This window comes from Hyperolius riggenbachi, chromosome 7 (genome assembly GCF_040937935.1).
Source record: "Hyperolius riggenbachi isolate aHypRig1 chromosome 7, aHypRig1.pri, whole genome shotgun sequence".
In the NCBI taxonomy this organism is placed as follows: domain Eukaryota; kingdom Metazoa; phylum Chordata; class Amphibia; order Anura; family Hyperoliidae; genus Hyperolius; species Hyperolius riggenbachi.
This window is the reverse complement of record NC_090652.1, coordinates 251548692-251570253: the sequence shown is the minus strand read 5'-3', so window position 1 is coordinate 251570253 and position 21562 is coordinate 251548692. Positions and strand designations below refer to the sequence as shown.

Sequence of the window (21562 nt, the reverse complement as noted above, 5' to 3'; positions counted from 1 at the left end):
TACAGAAATGGCTTTGTGGAAAAAAACAAGCATTCTACTCAGGCTATGTGAGAAGCAAATATGGCCGGGGAGGCTGGGGATAGCATCTGGTGACAGATGGCTGGCACTAGTGCAGCAGGAGGGTGACATCCTGCTTGCAAATAACACCTTTGTGGATGAGTATGATGAGGAGGTTTTATGTTAGGGTAGCAGTAGCGATGGAAGAGGAAATTGTGGACATACTCTTTAACTAGTTAAAGACAATGTAACTTATTAAAATGTCCTATTTGAGCCTGTTAACTGTTAACTGTAAGTCGCTTCTTCCCGCCGCCGCTCCACACGGGTGTAAGCCTCCTCCGCCGCCACTACCCGTTGGAACTCCACTGTGTTCCGTGATTGGGGAAGAGGACCAAGCGGTCCTCTACCCAATCGCAATGCCTGGAATGAATGGACATGACCGCGCTCAGCAGCCACGTCCATTCATAAAGCAGGAAACAGTCACAGTATAGTAAAATGTAAAAAAAAAAAAAGTGAACACTTCCTATAAAGCGGGAGAGTGTTCACTAGTGGCCAAAAAGTAAAATTACACATACAGGCAAACACACATACACTTATTAAAGAGACACTGAAGCGAGAATAAATCTCGCTTCTTGTCTCATAGTCAGCAGGGGCATGTGTGCCCCTGCTAAAACGCCGCTATCCCACGGCTAAACGAGGGTCCCTGACCCCCCAACCCCCCCCCCCACTGCAAAATCAACGACCAACTTGGTCGTAGATTTTGCTGCTCTTCAGGCAGGGCTAACGGCTGCAGCCCTGCCTCTCAGCGCTGTCTATCAACGGCGCATCGCCGCCTCTCCCCCGCCCCTCTCAGCGAAGGAAGACTGAGAGGGGCAGGGGAGAGGCAGAGATACGCGCTGACAGACGCGCAAGAGGCAGGGCTGCGTCGGTTAGCCCTGCCTCTATGCGGAAGAGGGGATGCACTGTTCGGAGAGGATTTCTGGGGGTAAAGGACCCCCTTTTAGCCGCGGGATAGCGGCGGTTTAGCAGGGGCACACATGCCCCTGCTGACTAAGAGGTCTGAAGCGAGATTTATTCTCGCTTCAGACTCTCTTTAAATATTATTAACATTAATAACTTACACCTCCAAAGCCCCCTCCTCCCCCCCCAAAAAAAACACTTGTAACAAAAAAAATCTGTTTAATAAAAAAAAAACAATTATGAGGGAAAATTACTTTAACTTTACTACAAAGGGCTTGCAATTATGGACCAGACAAAAAACAAACAAACAGAAAAATAACCACTATATTTCCAAATAATACATTGTCACCATACATTGTGATAGGGGCATAATTTAAACTTTTTAATAATCGGGACAACTGGGCAAATAAAATGTGTCAGCTTTATCCACAGGAGAATGTTTAATTTTAAAACTATAATGGCCGAAAACTGAGAAATAATATTTTTTTCCATTATTTTCTTATTTTTCCTGTTAAAACATATTTTCCTGTTAGAAGCATTTAGAATAAAACAACTCTTACCAAAATGTACTACCCACAGAAAGCCTAATTGGTGGCAAAAAATTAGGTATAGATCATTTTGTTGTGATAACTAGTAATAAAGTTATTAGGGAATAAAAGGGAGGAGCGCTGTAAGGGGAAAATTGCTTTGGTCCGTTAGGGTAAAAACCCTTGGGTTTAAAGCACAGTGGTTAAAGCACAGCCTCAGTTTCACAGTTCTGCATTTAAAGCCATAGTGAGAATTTATATTTAAGGAAGCAGTATAGAGACATGTAATAGAATGTAGTATATTATTCAGGATACCCACTTTTACATTCACTATCCTGGTTTCAGCATCTGGAACACTTCCTATATCTATATGTTGTTGTATATTGATCTGTAACCCGCCTTTCCAGTGATGCTTAGCCTAGGCTGTTTAACTATGCGGAATACTCCCCCCAGAGCTGGTCGCAGCTCCCAAAAAGTTTTCACTCTAGGATAAATCATGTAGTGAGCACCCTGTCACTGTAAATAATCACTGGTTGGCTGGAGGCCCTCAAGAGAAAAAAAACCTATCAAGGAATATATTTTCTAGTATATGGATAAGAGATATGTGGTATAGTTCAAACACTCTAGACTTTTTGTCATTGTACCTACAAACCAACGCGATAATTGACCTGATGAAGCAGCTTATGCTGTGAAACGTGTTGCACTAAATGCAAAATGAAGATAAGACTTTTTTTGTAACCTTTTTATGGGAATCTCCTTCCTGAAGGCAGGTCCATTTTACACGCACACACACACACACACACACACCTACACACCTACACACGCACACACACACACACACACACACACACCTACACACACACACACACCTACACACACACACCTACACACACACACGCACACACACACACCTACACAAACACACACACACCTACACACACACACACACACACACACACACACCTACATACCTACACACGCACACACACACACACACACACACCTACACACGCACACGCACACACACTCACACCTACACAAACACACACACACCTACACACACACACCTACACACACACACACACACACGCACACACACACACACACGCACACACACACACACCTACACAAACACACAAGCTCACACCTACACACACAAGCACACACACACCTACACACACACACACACACACAAGCACACACACAAGCACACACACATATTACATTTCTATACATCTCTACATTTTTTGAGGGCACCTTCAGCTACCTTTTAGTTGTTCTACAGTCAGTGACCCTAGACACGGGACTCACTTTACAAGCTTTCCCAGTGTTAAACTATATTATTTTTTGAGCAGTGACCGCATCATCTCATCTACAAGGCTAGGTGTGGATGGTACTTCCCCACATGCCTTTATGAATGATTGCTTCTTTCAGCAACCCACCCCTGTGAGTTTATTTAGCTACTGATATACCGTTACCTTTTGCCAAACCATATTATACCAGATCAGGTTCCTGGTGTCCCTTTGTTCTTTTTCTCCACAAATGTTTGTAAAGCCATAGTAGCTACGTAAGCATATTGTTGATATAAATATAGTGGCATAAATCCTAGTCACTCACGTGAATATATACAATACATACGAGTCAGTATATCTATGCCCCGCAGGACTTCAGCAGATATAAGTCTGTTGTCATGATTGCCTGCTGTGTGTGCTCTTGTTACCCCCATTAGTACAATGATCAGTGAATGGGAACTCAGTTCCCATTCACCTATCAAAATGCCTGTGATCAATGACCACTGGCATCAATAAGCATCAATAAGATGTCGGTGGTTATTGAAAAAAGGAAAATGAAAACACACTCACTACACTTCCTGTATACATTCACAGAAACACAGGAATAGTGACTGAATGGAGTAATGGTTAAGGGCTCTGCCTCTGACACAGGAGACCAGGGTTCGAATCTCGGCTCTGCCTGTTCAGTAAGCCAGCACCTATTCAGTGGGAGACCTTTGGCAAGTCTCCCTAACACTGCTACTGCCTATAGAGTGCGTCCTAGTGGCTGCAGCTCTAGCACTTTGAGTCCGCCAGGAGAAAAGCGTGATATAAGTGTTCTGTGTTTGTTTGTTTGTGAATAAAGTGTGTGGCGACATCTAGTGGCCAAATAGTAAAATTACACCTACATATATAATATTAAATAAAAAATGTTGAAGTAAATTTACATAAAATCACCCATTAATTATCACCTTATCTCCCCTCCCATAGTTACCAAAAGAACACTTGTATTAAAAAAAAATACATAAATAGTTACTTAGGGACTCAACTTTTTTTTTTTTTTAAATATATATGCCATGAGAGTATATTACTGTTATTTTTGCAAATAATTGCTTGTAATTAGTGATGGACGCAAAACTGAAAAAATACACCTTTATTTTCAAATAAAATATTGTCACCATGCATTGTACTAGGGACTTTTTTTTAAATGTTGGAATAGAGCAGATAGACTGATCATGCCAGAAACAAATTAGGCGTTATATATCAGGAATTATGTAGGGAAGATGTACAAAGCTAAATATGAAAATAAATAGTCACAGAGAAATTCTTCCTTCCAGTTCAGTAAATGCAGATTACAGATCTTCTATGAATAGGGGAGGAGTGTGAGCATAATTTAGCCCCATTGCAACACCACTTTGCTAAAAAGAAAAAAATAAATTGTTATTACACTAAGTGATTATGCATGAAATCTGCTATAAGCTGTTCACCTCTTCTTACAATATTTGTAATATTCAGACCATGGGCATTAACTGCTATCCTTTACACGCCTCTCACAAGATTAAAAAATAGCAGGGTTATATGAGATACATGGGTGGTGTGGAAGGAGGTGTGGAAATGATTTGCTATGCTGGCTCAGGTCTCAAATTATATGCCTCTATGGGGATAACTGGGCCTTCCGTCCAGCATGCCACATATGGTAGTGGTTTTTGAGATTGGGAGGAGAGAGACCTTACTAAACCAGGTAACCTATTTGATCTTTCTTGCAACAAGAAAAAAACAACACCAAGAGCCCCAATAGTGTAATATGTACTGGTAAATGGTTACTAGATAGAGTAAATATAAATGATCACAAACCAGGTTTACCATTAGGCAACCACTGTAAAGGCAGGTGGGGAGATTTTCCTGACCTCACTCAGAAATAAGAAGTCGCTCTCTGTAGATGAGAAAAAAGGGGGTTCAACCCTCCACCCAGGGTGGACTCAATATTATGCAGGAGAACAGAGGCGCCAAAAGGATAAAAGGAAGCTAAATGAGCTTAAAAACCAAATTCTTGGTAAATAGAGGAGGTAGTGGTGGACTTACCTCCTCCAAGTAGACACACAACAACTGTAGTAAAGACAGTCAATATATTTTATTTATGAACTCCAAATATGCAACTCGTTTCGCAGGTTTGATCCCGCTTCATCAGGCAATAACTACGGAGCAATAGTATATGTGGTCAGTGGAAGAGCCAGGCACCTCTGTTATTTGATCTTTCTGAGCATACTGTAGATTGACAAGACAGTATACTCTGTACAGCGCTGCGCTGCGGAAGATGTGGGCACTATATAAATACTAAATGATAATAATTAGTTATTTTGAATAGTTGAGGGTGAAGAACATGTTGAAAGTATGGTGCATTAACAACTTTAATATTTTCTTCTCCCCATGCATGTAATTACTTGTCTTATGCCTTTTGGGTTGTATTAAATGATACTGATGCACCACCACGAAAGTATGTTAATTATGTTTATTCCATTTATGACCTACTGTGGTCCAGCACCTACGATAAGTACTGCTCTAGGAACCAGAGACTGATCAGTATTATTTATTTATTTTTTTACTTAGAAATGTGTTTTATCTCTGTTTAATAATCAAATAACTGGTTTACTTTTGCAGCAAAATCAGCAGCTGTTTCAAGCAGATCCCTTGTCTGATAAATGGAAGTCCTACACGGGGTACCTGGACAGCATGATCCTGGAAGGCCTGATACGCGCTGTGAAGTCTTCTCTTCAGTACTTGATTGATAACACAGATTCATCGCTTAAAAATGCTCCTTTGTTTAAAGTGGAGCACTTCCTAAACGGTGGTGAAATGAGCTTTGTGCCTGCCTTAGATAGGAAGACCAGTGGCAATTTTTACAGTATAATAGAGGGTTTGCTTCAGGATACATATCGTATTGCATCTCTATTTCCACGTGTTGCAGAACACTTTGGAAAGCAGACGTATCAGGTATTTTCATTTGCCTGTATTGTAATTACAGTGAACTCTCTTTCCTGACACTTCTCTTGCAAGGACTTTACTGTTAATAACTGTCCCTCAGAGGGGCTCACAATCTAATCCCTACTATAGTCATATGTCTATGTATGTATTGTGTAGTGTATGTATTGTAGTCTGGGGCCAATTTAGGGGGAAGCCAATTAACTCTTCTGTATGTTTTTTGGAATGTGGGAGGAATCGGGAGTACCCGGAGAAAACCCACACAGAGGCAGGGAGAACATACAGACTCCACGCAGATAGTGCGCTGGCTGGGATTCGAACCGGGGACCCAGCGCTGCAAGGCAAGAGTGCTATTCACTACGCTACCATGCTGACCCCTTTACTTTAGTTACGTTTTACTTTAGTCTAGCTTTCAGCCTCCGTCTTTGCTAAAGATACTATGTGCAGTATGCTACCCATCCATTGCTCAAAATCTGTTCCAAATAGCAGAGTTTAATTAGGTAGGACTAAAACTTCCTAAAGGCCTGGGCACACTGATGCGTTACTAAAAACACATCAAAATGCATAAAAAATGCATTGCGTTTTTCATATGCATTGGCATGCAACTCATTGCATTAAGTGATGCGTTTTTACATTCTTTTTCATGCATTTTTTAAGCAACTTATGCATACCCTGATTGACCTTCATAATCAGTCCTGTCCCTTCAATACTTTCAATAGAATTTAGACAAAAAAACAATCGATCAAAGGTTTAAAGGAATCTCTTCCCATCCATTTAGAGTGATTGAATCTACAGGGCATAGAATGAAAAACATCGATGTGTATTGTATGATTTTTTGGTATAAAACCATCTTCTGTGTTCCATCCCATTGGCTCCGTTATCTTGAGTCCTTCTCATCGCCATAACAGGATTACATCACCACCGGAAGCTCCCTGCTATCTGTATCACAAAACCGGATCTGATCCCATTTTATTACGATTCTGTGCATTTAAAAACTATATACAGTATATACTGGCGTAGAAGACTACTTTTTATCACGTGAAAATCTTCAGAAAAGTCAGGGGTCGTCTTATTGATGCTGGGTGATGCCCTATCCTGTTACCGACTCTCAGATCTCGCTGCTGAGGACTGTAGTGAAGCGGCACAGGCACACATGTGCGAGATCTGAGAGGCAGAGAAGGAGGTAAATAGGATACAAGGGTGGGCCAGACAGGTGAAACAGGCGTGTTTTATGGGCACAGTGCGATCTATTCTTTCATACCGCTCTGTTAAACAGGGAAACAAGGAGAGCTGACCAATCCACTTAGGGAGAGCTGACCAATCCAACCAGTCAATCATACTGTTATATACTGGGTACCACATACAGTGCAGCACCAGTATCTATTCATACATGGCACCAGTATACGATTTATTTTTTTAATTGGTGTGCGTTGGAAGAGGGGTAGTCTTATATGGCGAGTATATCCCAAACTCTATATTTTAACTGGAAAAGTTGGGGGGTCGTCTTATATGCCCAGTGATCTTATATGCCGGAATATACGGTACATGGTTTGCAAAGAGATTAAAATGCCTAAAACAATGTGTTTCCATAACATGCCCATCAAAGAGTGCTTTCTATGCACAGCTCTGTCATTGCAGATTGCACTGTCACATGCGCTACAGAAAACCGCAACGCATCAGTGTGCCCAGGCCCTAACAAGTACTGAAAATAGGCAACTCTCCATACGTTATGAAAACACCAATTAGGCATTAAAAAAATGACATTTGTGATTTATACTAATTGGTTAAAGGGTACCTGAAATGACCTGAAGCATGATGAGATAAACATGTAAATATATAGTCCCAAACCTGCTTAGAACTTGCCTGGTTTATTTTCTTTTAATTGTATTAATTGCAAGGGTTAGTAACCCAATGCTTTATCTGTGCAGTCAAAGCAGTCGGTAAACAAATTAAAGAGCATGAAACTTTTGTGTGACTGGCAAACACTTATCATAGCAGACCAGCGATTACAAAGATAATAGATTTGCCTTGAGGGACAACAGGTTGTACCTGGCAGAAGTTGCTTATCTTTGTTACCAAAGTAGGAGCTGTAAAAATCTCTTCTGAATGGGAGTTTAAACTTAAAGAGACTCTGTAACAAAATGTTGAGCCTTATTTCTTCTATCCTATAAGTTCCTATAGCTGTTCTAATGTGCTCTGTTTTACTGCAGCCTTTCCTAGTTGCACAGTGGCTGTGTTATCTCTGTTATATGATCTAATCTTCTCTGCTCTGTCGGGTCTGTCGGGCTCAGGCAGTCAGGCTGGAATGTGCTGTGCTGCTTGTGATTGGATATAAGCTATACACACCCTGTTCAGGCCCCCTGCACACTCTGTATGACTCACCCACTGAGCTACTCTCAGCCTATCACTTGCTATGTCTTTTGTTTGTAAACACTGCATAAAATGGCAATTACAAGCCAGGATTGCAGCAGAGAGTAGCAGAAACAGCACAGAGGGGCCCATCTGAACATAATGAATAGAATGGTATGCTTTTTATTGTAAGAATTTTACAGTACAGATTCTCTTTAAGACCCATACACACCAGTGGATTGATATCAGGACCTGTTCCGTTGGGGGACATCTCTAGGCCAATGCTGCACAGTCAGCTATGACAAAGCTTTTTGTTGCATTGGGAGGTGGAGGGACAATGGAGCAGCACAGAGATGAATTGGCACACGGCATAAAGGTATTGGCCATCGTTTGGCCCAGTTGATCACCTGGCAGAACACTTGCAGGTTGGGAGCTGCTGTACACACGTTGAATTATCGGCTGAGACGATCGTTATTGGCCACCTCAGCCGACTTAAATCAAGCATGTGTATGGTGCTTTAGACCAAGACCAACAAACTCCTATAAGGGCAGAACAGATGTTTTAATTAAGCTATTAAATTAGACGTGAAGTGTTGGAAAATTAATTCTAATAACGGGTATAATGTTGTTGATACGTTCATTCAATGCAGCCCATGTGAGTCAATGGGCTCATTCACATCTAATGCATTTTTTCTGTGGGAAAAATTGGAACTGTTTACTTTTTTATATGCACCTGTGTGAGTTTTTATATAAAACAAAAATCAGCATTTTATAAATACATAATGGGGTAGGGCATTCACCTACGACTATGGCAGGGATTAGATTGTGGACTTCAGTGTTCTCCCCAGATTTTTATTCCAGCCGGGTGGCATGAAAAAGTAATTGGGTGGGGTCTGACGGGGGAAAGCAGGGGAGGCGCAACTCTACTTACAGCTTAGGAGCATAGAAGGAAGCAAGCTGATGACAGCTGGGTGCTCACCATCATAATCATTGATCACCCGGCTAAAAGAGCCTGGAGAGAACACTGGACTTGTCTGAGAACAGACAGTGATATGACACTGGATTCTGTAAAGTGCTGCAGAAGATGTCAGCACTATATAAATACTTAATAATTATATGGTAGGACATTAGCCTATGAGTATGGTAAATTTAGACTGAGGACTCTTTTGAGAGACAATCAGTAATGTAACTCTGCACTCTGTAAATCATTTATAAATTATAAATACACAGTCATAATAATTGTCCCTTAAAGCCAATGGGAATCCGTAATTAAATAAAAAAGTCAGATACATACCTCAGGAAAGGGAAGGCTCGGGTCCTAATGAGCCTTCCCTCTCCTCTCCCAGTGCCCTCGGTGCTGCGCTGGCTCCCCCGTTCAAATCCCCCGCCGTGGGGACTTCAAAAGTCTTCGGGAGCCGAGTCCCCCCGAAGACAGGCGACAGCGAAACGGTCTTCGGGAGGACTACCTCTACAGGTCGAATACCTCTACAGGGGAGCCAGCGCAATAACGGGGACCGGGAGAGGAGAGGGAATGATCAGTGGGACCCAGAGCCTCCCTCTGCTTAGGTGAGTATCTGACTTTTTTTATTTAATTATGGGTTCCCATTCACTTTAACAGACTTAAAGTGTTCCCAAGGCGATGTGAGGGCAGATGGAACACATAGGGGACACAGAGGCATGTTATGGCCCAGCCAATATGCCTCTGTGTCCCCTATGTGCCGCTCTCTGAACCCCCCCCCCCCCGCCACCCAATGCCACGCTGTTAACTGTACGAAATTGCCGACATGCAGCTTGTAGGCAATCTCGAGGGAAAGGGCCATTGCTTGCAGGAGAGGCACCCCTGCAAATGCCCCTTCCCCAACTCTCATTGGGCAGTTCTGCCTTTCCCCTGCCTCCCTGCTCTGTGTTGAGACACACAAAGCACAGATCTGCAGCGTCGTGACCCCAGGGGTCACTGAAAGCAAAAGTAGATGATGTCTGGCCACAGTAGCGGCGGAAAGCAGTGGTAATTGAGGCTACCTTATCTGGCTAGCCCCCCAGATCAGGTAGCATGCTTCTTAATTTTTTTTGTTTACAAAAATGCCCACCTCGGATTCACTTTAATAAAGAACAGTAGGGACAAAATGTTTATTTAGATAGTATTAAGCCTGATAAGGTCTGCTCAGTATTAGGTTCTACCCTTTGGGAAAGAGCAGGAAACAAAAACAAATGTCCTATTTGAATACTTTTACCTGCACCTCTTTGGGAGTTAGAAAGTGCAAGTGTCACTTTAATTGAATGCAAGGTTTTATATTGAGCTGTAGAAATATTTCTAACGTTTAGGATATTCTTCGCTAACCACCTCCATTCAAAGTACTAATGTCTCAAAACTAGACCATTTAGGCTTAAAATGCTTCCACCATATCCTATATGAACCATGGCTGAACACACCACCACACTGGCGATTGAAAGCTAGTTTTCTCTAGGTCTCTTATTTTTCCTCCTCAAGCTCCTTCTCTATTTCTTTACTTATTGGGAGCGATAATCACAGTCTTTCACATACAACTCATTTTTATGTCTTGCATGTAGCTGGATGTTGATGAGATGGAGGAGCTGAGAGAAATGCATGGAGAAATTATGAGAAGGGTGCACTCGACCATTGTTAATGTGAAAGAGTATCAGAGACACTTTAAAAAGTACAGCTATTTGTGGACGGATGATAAAACGGAATTCATGAAGCAGTTCCTCCAGTACGGTCGGTTTCTGAGCACCGAAGAGATGGAATTGTATGCAGATTATGAGCTGCAGGAATGCGCGCCGCAGTTAGAGCACTTCAAGAAACAGGTAAAGCGTCAATGAACTAAAATGGCTCAATTTGAATTGTCATCCAGTGGAAAATATTATGTCTCCTCGCCGACATACCCGGCTAACCGTCGCCCTGAAGCTGAACATCATCTTTCTGTTTTAACTGGAAAACCATCATATGCCAAAAATGTATATAACCCCTGTTCTTCCGAGTAATTGATATTAAATGAAGAATGTTCGGAAAATAGCGGGAGTGTGACAGATATTGTAGATGGAATATTTAGCCTTTGCTCATGGAGAACTCTATATGTTTGCAGTTTCCAGCAACAGCATATTTAGTGTTACATACGGAGCAAGTTAATTACAGCGATGTTCCACTTTTGTGGATAAGAAGCAATCTTCTCAGTTCACATCTACACAGTTAAAGTATTTTGTATGCATTCAGCCAGACTTCTTACTTTGGTTCTATCTGCAGTGACAGCTACAGCCTTGCAGCAGTATTGCCAAAAGCACATTGGGGGTATCAGTTTACTGCAAACATTGACTCCAGAATTGGATTGCTTCGTGCTCTGTGCAGCTACCGGCAGTTACTCGTGCAGGAGTAACGGCTGGCTTTACTGGTCATTAGTGTTAAACCAATTTAGGGGGTCTCTAACTGAGACCAATGGATGAGACAGTAAGATCCAATTAAAGATTTATTATGTTGCAACAGAGAACGCAGATTGCGTGCACTCAGTAGCAAGAAGAATTCTGAAGGAAAAAGTGTCTGACAGTATCTTTTAAAGTCACATTACATCATCATTACATCACAGCTTTGGGTGCATTCTGGGAGTTACAATTAAGTGTCCAATCAGAATATGACTTAGAGCCCAAACTTTTAATAGTAAATGGGATGTTGCCGTCGTGTGAGTTAAATCGTCCTTGACATTTATGAAGTTTTGTTATGAGAGCAGCGTCCCTTGTCTGGTGGTTTGATGGTAGTAGACTCATCTATTGTGATGTGAGGTGTACTCTGCAAACAAATACAGACAGACAGTATCAGTATTTCCATAATGTTATATGAAGAAATATATACATTTAGTATTTTTATACATTATCATTGTAACTACTGTTATACAAGACACCTGCACCACATTATCATAAGGGCTGAGCTAAACTGAGTTTTGCCTTCCTCGTAACTGAACCGGCATGTTAGTGGCTGTGGGCCATGGCACAGAAGGGTAACTAATATATGTTGCCACCTCTGCATGCTGCTTTTCATCTTCCTAGCACTTTCAACTTCACAGCCTGAAGTCGGGATGATGGAGAGCAGCGTGCAGTGTAGAATCGAGAATTGGCGAAATAGGTAAGTTAAAGGAACATTAGCAATTAACATGTTTTTTAACCTGGGATTAAGAGAGTTCCTGAAGTGCTGGTAAATAAAGATGTATACATTTAATTTGCTTATCTCTTTTGTTTACTGTAACAAATTCCTTTCACTCTGAACTGATGGCGGTCTGCTCTAATCTGACAGCAGAATGAGCCATGAGGGGAGAGGGAATTTCCTCACAGTGCATCTGCTAACCCTGTGTGTGTGAGAAAGTCCCGTGTCTAGTGTCTCTGACTGAAGTGTCTTAAGAGAGCAGAGGAAATGTAACTTGTTATAAACATTTGTAATTGTCTGTGACACCAGAGCTTTTCATACTTTGTTTGCTTTCAGAGAAAAATACTCTGTAGTCTGATATGCAAAAAAAAAAACAATACTGGGTGTAAATTGAAGCAAACACCCCTTTTGAGAATGATTTGTCCCAACAGAACTAAATCCTACACACAATGAATTAAAGCTTTTGCCTCTGATATTTAACAAGAAAAGTAGGAAAATGTTTACACAGCTACTTTATTACTTTATTACATTATTTGTACCTGGTTATTTTAGAACACTTGGTTTGATGGTGTTCCTTTAACATCTGTGCCATGGCTTATAGCCAGTAACAGGCCAGCTCAGTTTCGCAGAAGGCAAAATTCAGTATTGTTTATCACATGCTCATCAATATTGACCATGCTGTACTTAAAGGGGTTCTTCCGCGAAATAGAAAAAAAATAAAAAGTGGTTTATTTATAAACTATTAAAAATCCTCTTCAAATAGTGCGAAAAGTGTTTTTAAAAAATGAATAGTTTCATCAAAGTAACACGTAATGTAATCAGTGACAGATGTCGGCCAGGGAGGCTAATCCATTTGTTAGGGGTTTTTTTTTTTGTACTATAATATCACAAACATAACTGCTGCGTACCTAGTTGACAGTTCTGTAGTCCGTTGCTGTCAGGAATGGCTCTTACAATTAGAATAACGGCTGTTATCTCCCGGAGCTCTGCGCAGTTATTTATTTTAGTTTCAGGGAGGGAGAGAGAGGACCCCGGAGCAATGAATCAGGCAGAGGGAGAGCAGCTGATCAGTGAGAACGTAATTTGTTGACGTCATTGCCCGGCAACCAGACTACGGCGTGTATGCAGAATCCTCTTTATCTCCTGAAAGCGAGTGATCTCTTTGTCGCTGCAAGATTTATGGGTTTGTGTTTTCTTATTAACTTTTAGCTGCCTGGAGAACTCAACACAAACCCATAAATCTTGCAGCGACAAAGAGATCACTCGCTAGAGGATTCTGCATAGACACCCTACATTCTCACTGATCAGCTGCTCTCCCTCTGCCTGATTCATTGCTCCGGGGTCCTCTCTCTCCCTCCCTGAAACTAAAATAAATAACTGCGCAGAGCTCCGGGAGATAACAGCCGTTATTCTAATTGTAAGAGCCATTCCTGACAGCAATGGACTACAGAACTGTCAACTAGGTACGCAGCAGTTATGTTTGTGATATTATAGTACAAAAAAAAACACCCCTAACAAATGGATTAGCCTCCCTGGCGTCATCCGTCACTGATTACATTAGGTGTTACTTTGATGAAACTATTCATTTTTAAAAAACACTTTTCGCACTATTTGAAGAGGATTTTTAATAGTTTATAAATAAACCACTTTTTATTTTTTTCCTATTTCGCGGAAGAACCCCTTTAAGAGAGTGCACCAAAATGTGTTGATTTCAAAACTGATTTTTTTTTTTGTTTAAATGAATAAGACATTTTCCTTTTTGGTTGAAGGACACCTGAAGTAAGAGTGATATGGAGGTTGCCATATTTATTTTCTTTTAATTAATACTGGTTGCTTGGCTATTCTGTTGATCTTCTGCCTCTTAATACTATTAGCCATAGACCCTGAACAAGCATCCAGCAGATCAGATGTTTCTGACATTATTGTCCGACCTGACAAGATTACCTGCCTGCTTGTTATTCAAACACTACTGCTGCCAAATAGATCAGGAGGGCTGCCAGGCAACTGGTATTGTTTAAAAGGAAATAAATATGGCAGCCTCCATATACCTTTCACTTCAGTTGTCCTCTAACTATAACTTTTAAACTTTCTTCTTAGAAAACTTTAAAAGCAGCACCCAAAAGAAAATGGATAATATATTGTAATATCGATGTTGCTGCTATAAAGAGATAAAAGAAATCAGCAGAGCTCAGCTGCTTACAAATGGCTGGAGCACAAAGAGATAAAGTTTTTGTGGATAAAATTACCCAGCAAGCTGAGGTTTAATTTGTGGCTCGTAAATGTAGGGGAATAGACATTTTCTGAATCATATCACAGCTAGTCAATAGTTCTTGGAAAAAAATAGTTAATTTTATTTACTCTAAATTAAAAATACCACATGTGTATAAGCGCATGACATGCGTTGTGGTTACAGGGCTGTACCAAATTGCCTCATGTCACATCTGAGTGCATTTGCAGTCACACTCAGATGTTCCTCCATTAAATGGCCTCCCAGCGCCTAACGGTTGCTGTGAACACCTGACAGGAGGTGGATGCACTAGAACCATTTCTGATGGGAGACTACTACACATTTTCACAACCTTTACGATAAGGAAACTCCCAGGAGCTGTATAGTGAGGAAACTAAGTATTTGATCACTTGCTTATTTTGTTTGCTTGCCCACTAACCAAGAAATTACCAGAGTGTAATTGTAATGGTAGGTTTATTGTGGCTGTAAGTGACAAAGTAACCGAAGAACCGTTAAAAACCCAGTTTTTAAGGGTTCTTCAGAGTTTGATTTGCATTGTAATGAGTGAAATAAGTATCTGATCCCCAATTAAAAGAGGTCCTAGTACTTGGTGGCAAAATCCTTGCTGGCAATCACAGACGTTTCATGCAGTTGGTCACAAGGTTTGCACACATCCGAGGAGGGATTTTGTCTGGGTTCTCTTTGCAGATACTCTCCAAGTTAGTAAGGTTTTGAGACTGCTGTTTGGCATCTAGAACCTTCAGCTCCCCCCACTGATTTTCTATTGGATTAAGGTCTGGAAATATGCTAGGGCACTCCAGGACCTTCATGTGCTTCTTCTTGAGCCACTGCTTTGCTGTCTTGGCCATGTGTTTTGGGTCATTGTCATGCTGAAATACCTATCCACAACCCATCTTCTGTGTTCTGCCTGGGGGATGGCAGTTCTCATTCAAAACTTAAAGGAAGCCAGATGCAATCTAAAATAAATGGTTTATACATACCTGGAGCTTCCTCTAGCCCCATGCACACAGATCACTCCTACACTGCCGTCCTCAGCCTTCTGTATCGCCGGTATGGGGATCACGTAACTTTGGCCAGTCGCGGCCAGTCTGAACAAGAGAAGTGCACTCTCTACTTATCTCTCAGGCGGCTGCTGGAGGGATACATAGAGAGAGCACTTCTCTTGCTCAGAATGGCCGCCACTGGCCGTAGTTACGGGATCTGGTACCGGAAATACAGAAGGCTGAGGATGGAGGCGTGGGAGCGATCCATGTGCATGGGGCTGGAGGAAGCCCCAGAAATGTATAAAACTTTAATTTAAGATTGTCTCTGGTACACTTTAAAGGTTCGATTGACCCTCAATTGTTGTCCTGTACGTTTAGCAAAAAAAAAAAAAAAAAGCTGCAAAGAAAAGTGTTTCCACTTCCATGTTTGACTGATGGTGTTCTTTGAGTTATACTCCTTTTTCCCCCTATAATCCCATCTGTTTGAGTTGATTTCAAAGGAACATGGTATAGTTAGTATCACCTGGCCACAGCACTTTCTCCCAAGTCTTCTCCAAATTTCTTTTCACTGGCAAACCTAAGACATACCTTTGCATGAACCTTCTTGAGCAGTTGGACTTGCCGGGTGCTGCAAGATTTCAATACATTATGGCGAGGTCTGTTACCAATGGTGTTCTTGGTGATTGTGGTCCCAACTGCCGTAGATCATTAACAAACTCCTACCATGTACTTGTGGGCTGGTCATTCACCAGTCTCATGATCATCCACACATCCTCAATACAGGATAGTATTTAGCCTCCTTAGCGGTAATCCCAAGTCAGGCTTGGGACGGAAATCCGCAGCTCAGAACGGTAATCTCGTGCCTGAGTGAGTTATATGCTGGAGCTGCTGCAGTGCAGATGTCTCTGTGGTATGTGTTTTTTCTTGGTTTTAGGGTCTAAAAGCTTTTGAAAAAATTGCATGGCTTTTAGACCCTAAACCTGGAAATAATCATAACACCAGGGAGGTTAGTCTAGAATATATGACCATGACATCCTTTTCCATATTGGATTCATTTGAATTAACATCTACTTAATTATATGCGGCATGCATGTTTATAGCCTCAAAGAGTATGAATTCATATTTATCCTTGTTAAGCTTTATGCAACATGTAATCCCCAATCATTCAGTTTGTTTAGACCACACTGAGAACTGGCGACATCTCCCATGGACCTTAAAAAGTTTTACAGTACTTGAAAGAACAGAAACAGCCATTCATGAACTACAACTTTCTATACCGGAATAATAATAATATAAATTTCTCCATTTAAAAATATTCTTCATTAAAACTGTATTTTCTAAACCAACAGACCTGAATCACAGAAAACGGACAGTGTTACTGATCCATGCTGCCTTGGCTGACATCCAATTATCTCTTATGCTGGGCATACACGATGCGTTTCTGCGGCTTTATCCTCCGCTCGATCGTTTTTGCCGCTCGATTCTCCACTCAATTCTCTTATCTTCCACTTGTTTTTCTTATCATTTTCTTTCCACTTCTATCAGAAATCGAGCGGCAAAATGATCAAACGTGAGATCAGACATGTCGGAAATTATCTATCGAACCATCTTTCTGCTGCATTCCCAGCATTATTAATTGTTAGAAATTGTTGTCATTAAATCCGGAAAAATTGATGGACAAATTGTTGTATAGTTCCTCCTGCCCGACCGACCCCTGAGTGTTATCTTTTATCTGAACAATTCTGTTTGCTTCTCATCACCTGTGACTGACACATTCCGATTGTCTATTTATATATAATCAACTTCCTGTAGAAACAGCAAACAATGGGGAAGGAGAGGAGAACTGGAGAAAACTCAGGTCACTCCCAGTTTCAGTTTCACTGAGTGTTGCTGACTTTTGGCAAGATAATAAAATAAGGACTTGAAGTTACAGAAAACAGTATTTTAGATCTGTTTGTTTTTCAATCTTTTTTTTTCAACACATAATCAATTTCGTTTTGTAAAATGCAGATTAATGTTTACGAATCACTCTATCGCGAAGTGGGAGAATTTGAAAATGAACGAACATTTAACGGTTGGCTCCTAGTGGACATGAAGCCCTTCAAAATCTCACTCATGAATGCGATCAAGAGGTGGAGCTTGATGTTCAAAGACCACTTACTTAATCTTGTCACACACAGGTAATTTTTTAAAAATATTTGTTTGAGACACACCACAACTAAGCTTATTCATAATGTTGCATTTCTAACATGCATACGTCAAGCATTTTAATTCCTCTTTTTGATGCATGTTTCGGGGTATATTTAAGCATACATTTATTTTGTATTTACAAGCAATCATCTTGATTTGTGCCTATTCACTGATGTACTTAGAGCTACTCTTCAAGTATCTCCTCACACAATAACCTAACAACCCTCTTGCCATCTCGGTTGCTAAGATTCCTGATGCTCACATTACTACAGCCTAGAATCCATGTTCAGTTGTTGAGCAACCTGTAGCTTGCCAGAGCCAATACTTTGTACCAGGCACCACATTACCCAGGCAGCTAGTGCTCCTTCCTCTTGTGGTTCACCAATTCACAGTAGAATCCAAGCAAAATAATAATGAAGGATGCACTCCACTGGCTCAAGTGTATTGGGTTGCTTGATGATGCACAACAATATTAGTATACCCTATATACTAATATCAGCAGATACCATGACCAAGGCTAGATTTATACTTTTGGGCCAAGTATGTTGGGGCGCCCCTTCCATGTACAGCAACGCCCCTCCCATTCCATGTGCTGCCCCCTCTTCCATGTGTAACATCCATGTATGCAGCCCCTTTCTTTTATGTACAGCTCCCTTGAGCATCAGCTTCCCTTTCCATGTTTTTCTCCCAATATGCAGCCTTCTCTTTCATATGCAGCAACCCATTTTATGTCCATGTGCCCTCTTAGGCTGTAACCGCCCAAGGCCCTGGCCTTTGTGGTCTTTCTAGATATCCAGCCCTGACCATGACATTGCTGAAGGTGTTGTAGTGGGTAGACACAATAGTGTGTAGTTCTCAATGGACTCTAAGCTTTTTTACCCTGAAGAGTTCAAATGAACTATGAGTTCACTAGTCAGCTGATCATTATGTGGGCTGATCTATTGGGTGTGGTACATTGGAATATACTGTATATGCAGTGATTCAATTTTTGTTTGTACACCCGATGAAGTGGGAGACCCGAACACATGTGTGTATGCTGATGACAATATAAATGCAAGTTTATTGAGCCAGTGGATTGCCTCCATCATTATTATTTTGCATCAATTACGGTCTACCCAGTCACTCTTCGATATGAAGATGTAGGTGGACGTTTCCTAGGGCTTCCTCAGGATGTCTTCAGTTCCTCAGCATCATATGATGCAGAGATACCAGAAATGGTTCTTCCTGTGCATGGCAGCCCCATAAAACTTTTTGACTTTAATATAAAAATCATAGTTCCAAAGACAGGAAAAAAGACCCTTATTAAATCTTCGGGTTTGAATTGTTGCTGCTTCCGAAACTCTTAGATTGATTTCTTTGCTTTCTATCTGGACAGAAGTGCTGGAAATTCTTAGAGATGGGATTACAAGAGAGCAATTCGTTTTTTTTGTCTATAGGTAAACTTTAACCTGATACCTCAGTAGGTTGCAAGTACCGTCTTCATTCTGCTCAGTTGGCCAGATATTTTGAAGGCGTTGATATTATGGAACTAAACAGAATTCTATTTTAAAACAATTCCAACATTTATTTTTAGTGTTAATGAACTTGAGGAATTTATTCGCCATACTGAAAAAGGTTTATGCAAGACAGTGAAGGCTGAAGACTATGAGGCCTTGGTAGAAATTATGGGTCATCTTCTGGCAATACGGGATAGACCTTCTACTGTGGAGAACTTCATGCATTTGAAAGCCACAGCTGAACTCCTGCGATCCTATGGACAACAGTTGAATGATCTCATTTATACTCAACTGGAAGTAAGTACTGAGCAAGTTAAGTCCAGGAAGGTTCAGGTATTTTATTTTCTAACTGTATGATTTATTTTGTATTATTCATTTCAGAAGAAAAGTCACCCTATGCTAATTTTTGATCAGTATCCTAGTTTTCTGGCAAATTCTTTAGAGCTAGTATTCATAACTTTGGGTTTAGTTCAATATTAGTTTAACTAGTCATGATTGTAATCAGCTAATTAAGATTGCATGACATTGTGCATACATTTTCGCAGTTACAACCATTACGTTTTATAAATTCAATTGATTTTGTATAATCATGCATCATTTTTGTGTCATTTTTTGCCAACTTTATCGAAGAATAGCAAATACATGCTATTGTCTCCACAATTGGTACATATGTTAAGGAGAATAGTGGGTATAAGTAAAAAAAAAAAGACCTTGTAGCTTTTGAGAAAATCGATTTTAAAAATGCAAAGGAACATTTCTTTAAACTCAGAAAAATTACAGTTTAAAAGCCACCTTTTCTTTACATATTTAAAATTGATTTTTATCAAAAACTACCAGGTCTTTTTGAAAAATGAGTTGTACCCACTATTTCCTTAACATATGTAGCAATTTTGGTAACAATAGCATGTATGGGGGCTTTGCTATTAAGTGCTAAAGCTGGCACAAAAATTATGCGAAAATGTTGTAAAATTATAAATGATTATAGTTACACAGGAAATTAATTACGAATTTTCCCAAAATGTTGCATTATGATTTTGCATCATAATTGTGAATCTCGATGCAAAATTACATCTATGCAAATTTGTGCTCATCACTAAGTTGAACACAAGTTTTTGCAGGTTAGCTACAGTACAAAACATACAGGAGTAAACAGTACAGATGTCTTCTAGTGGCCTTAAAAATAAACACACCGAAGACAAAACTGGGAGCCACTAAGTCTAGTAGTGTGATGACCTTAAAGGCATATTATCTTGTTATAGCGACCAGTGGTGGTTGCATATCTGCATCTTTTCCATGAGCCATGGAGAGTACTAGCCCAACCCCAATTGTGGCCTGTCCTCTGCCTAGGGATGCTCATTCGGATTGCACGGAATTTAAATTTCCGCATTTACCATCGGAAATCGGCATTTCCAATCAGGAATCGGAATTCCTTGGAAGTCTGATTTACCACAAAACTTAGTAATTTTAGTTCAATCACAGAATTTGGAAGCATAGAACCAATCAGAGAAAGCAGAATTTTTCAGCAAGAATCGGATTACTGCGATAATGTTAGACCACAAGATGCTGTTTTTCCAATTTCCAAATTTTTGTTGTAATTTTTGCATTCTCTGATGCAAATAATGACAAATAAAGTACTCCTTGGAAATCGGAAATCAGAAAAATGGAAATCGGAAAAATGTAAAATCAGAAATTGGCATTGCCGGAAATCGGAGTTTCCTCAGAATACTGTAGGAAATGGGCATTTCTGACCATCCCTACCTCTGTCCAGGTTGCTCACCAGCTCAATTCTTCTGGGCTATGGCCATAGTCTAACAGATAACTATTCCAAAGTCAAACACTATCCTGAGAGGGAAAGGAGGAAATTGGGAAACCCAATTTGAGGAAGTAGGAGTGTTGATAATAGCAATTTACCTCCCAATAATAACTGGAATCATTTATTATGTTATAAACTTTATTGAATTTATTGTATTAGAAACTTTCACATATTCATCTCCAGGGTCAGGTACCTGAACAAATGGGCCAAGACCAGCTAAATAAAGCTTAGTTATTTCTAAATTAAGTTGGAGAATCTGAGGAATGGAGAGTTTATCAATTTAAAGTGAACCTTTGGTGAGAGTGATGTGGAGATGGCCATATTTATTTCCTTTTCAACAATATCAGTTACCTGGCAATCCTGTTGATCTTCTGGCAGAAGTGTTTGAGTCACAACCCTGGAACAAGCATTTGGCTAATCCAGTCAGGTCTTGAATCAGGCCACCAGATCTGCATGCAGGGTCTATGGCTAACAGTATTAGAGACACATGATCAGATGAACAGCTAGGCAACTTGCATTGTTTAAAAGAAAATAAATATGGCAGCCTCCATATCACTCTCACCTCATCTTCCCTTTAAAGTTATTGGACATAATAACTGTTAA

At 40.5% G+C, this 21562-nt stretch overlaps 1 protein-coding gene across 1 annotated transcript in view; it reads left to right on the top strand.

Moving 5' to 3' along the window:
* Positions 1-21562, top strand: part of LOC137526159 (dynein beta chain, ciliary-like) — a 116194-nt gene that overhangs the window by 8712 nt on the left and 85920 nt on the right. The window contains exons 5-8 of the mRNA XM_068247377.1: positions 5414-5746; positions 10651-10905; positions 17471-17640; positions 19224-19443. Of these exons, the coding sequence (XP_068103478.1) occupies positions 5414-5746; positions 10651-10905; positions 17471-17640; positions 19224-19443 (978 nt within the window). The remainder of the gene's footprint in view (positions 1-5413; positions 5747-10650; positions 10906-17470; positions 17641-19223; positions 19444-21562) is intronic.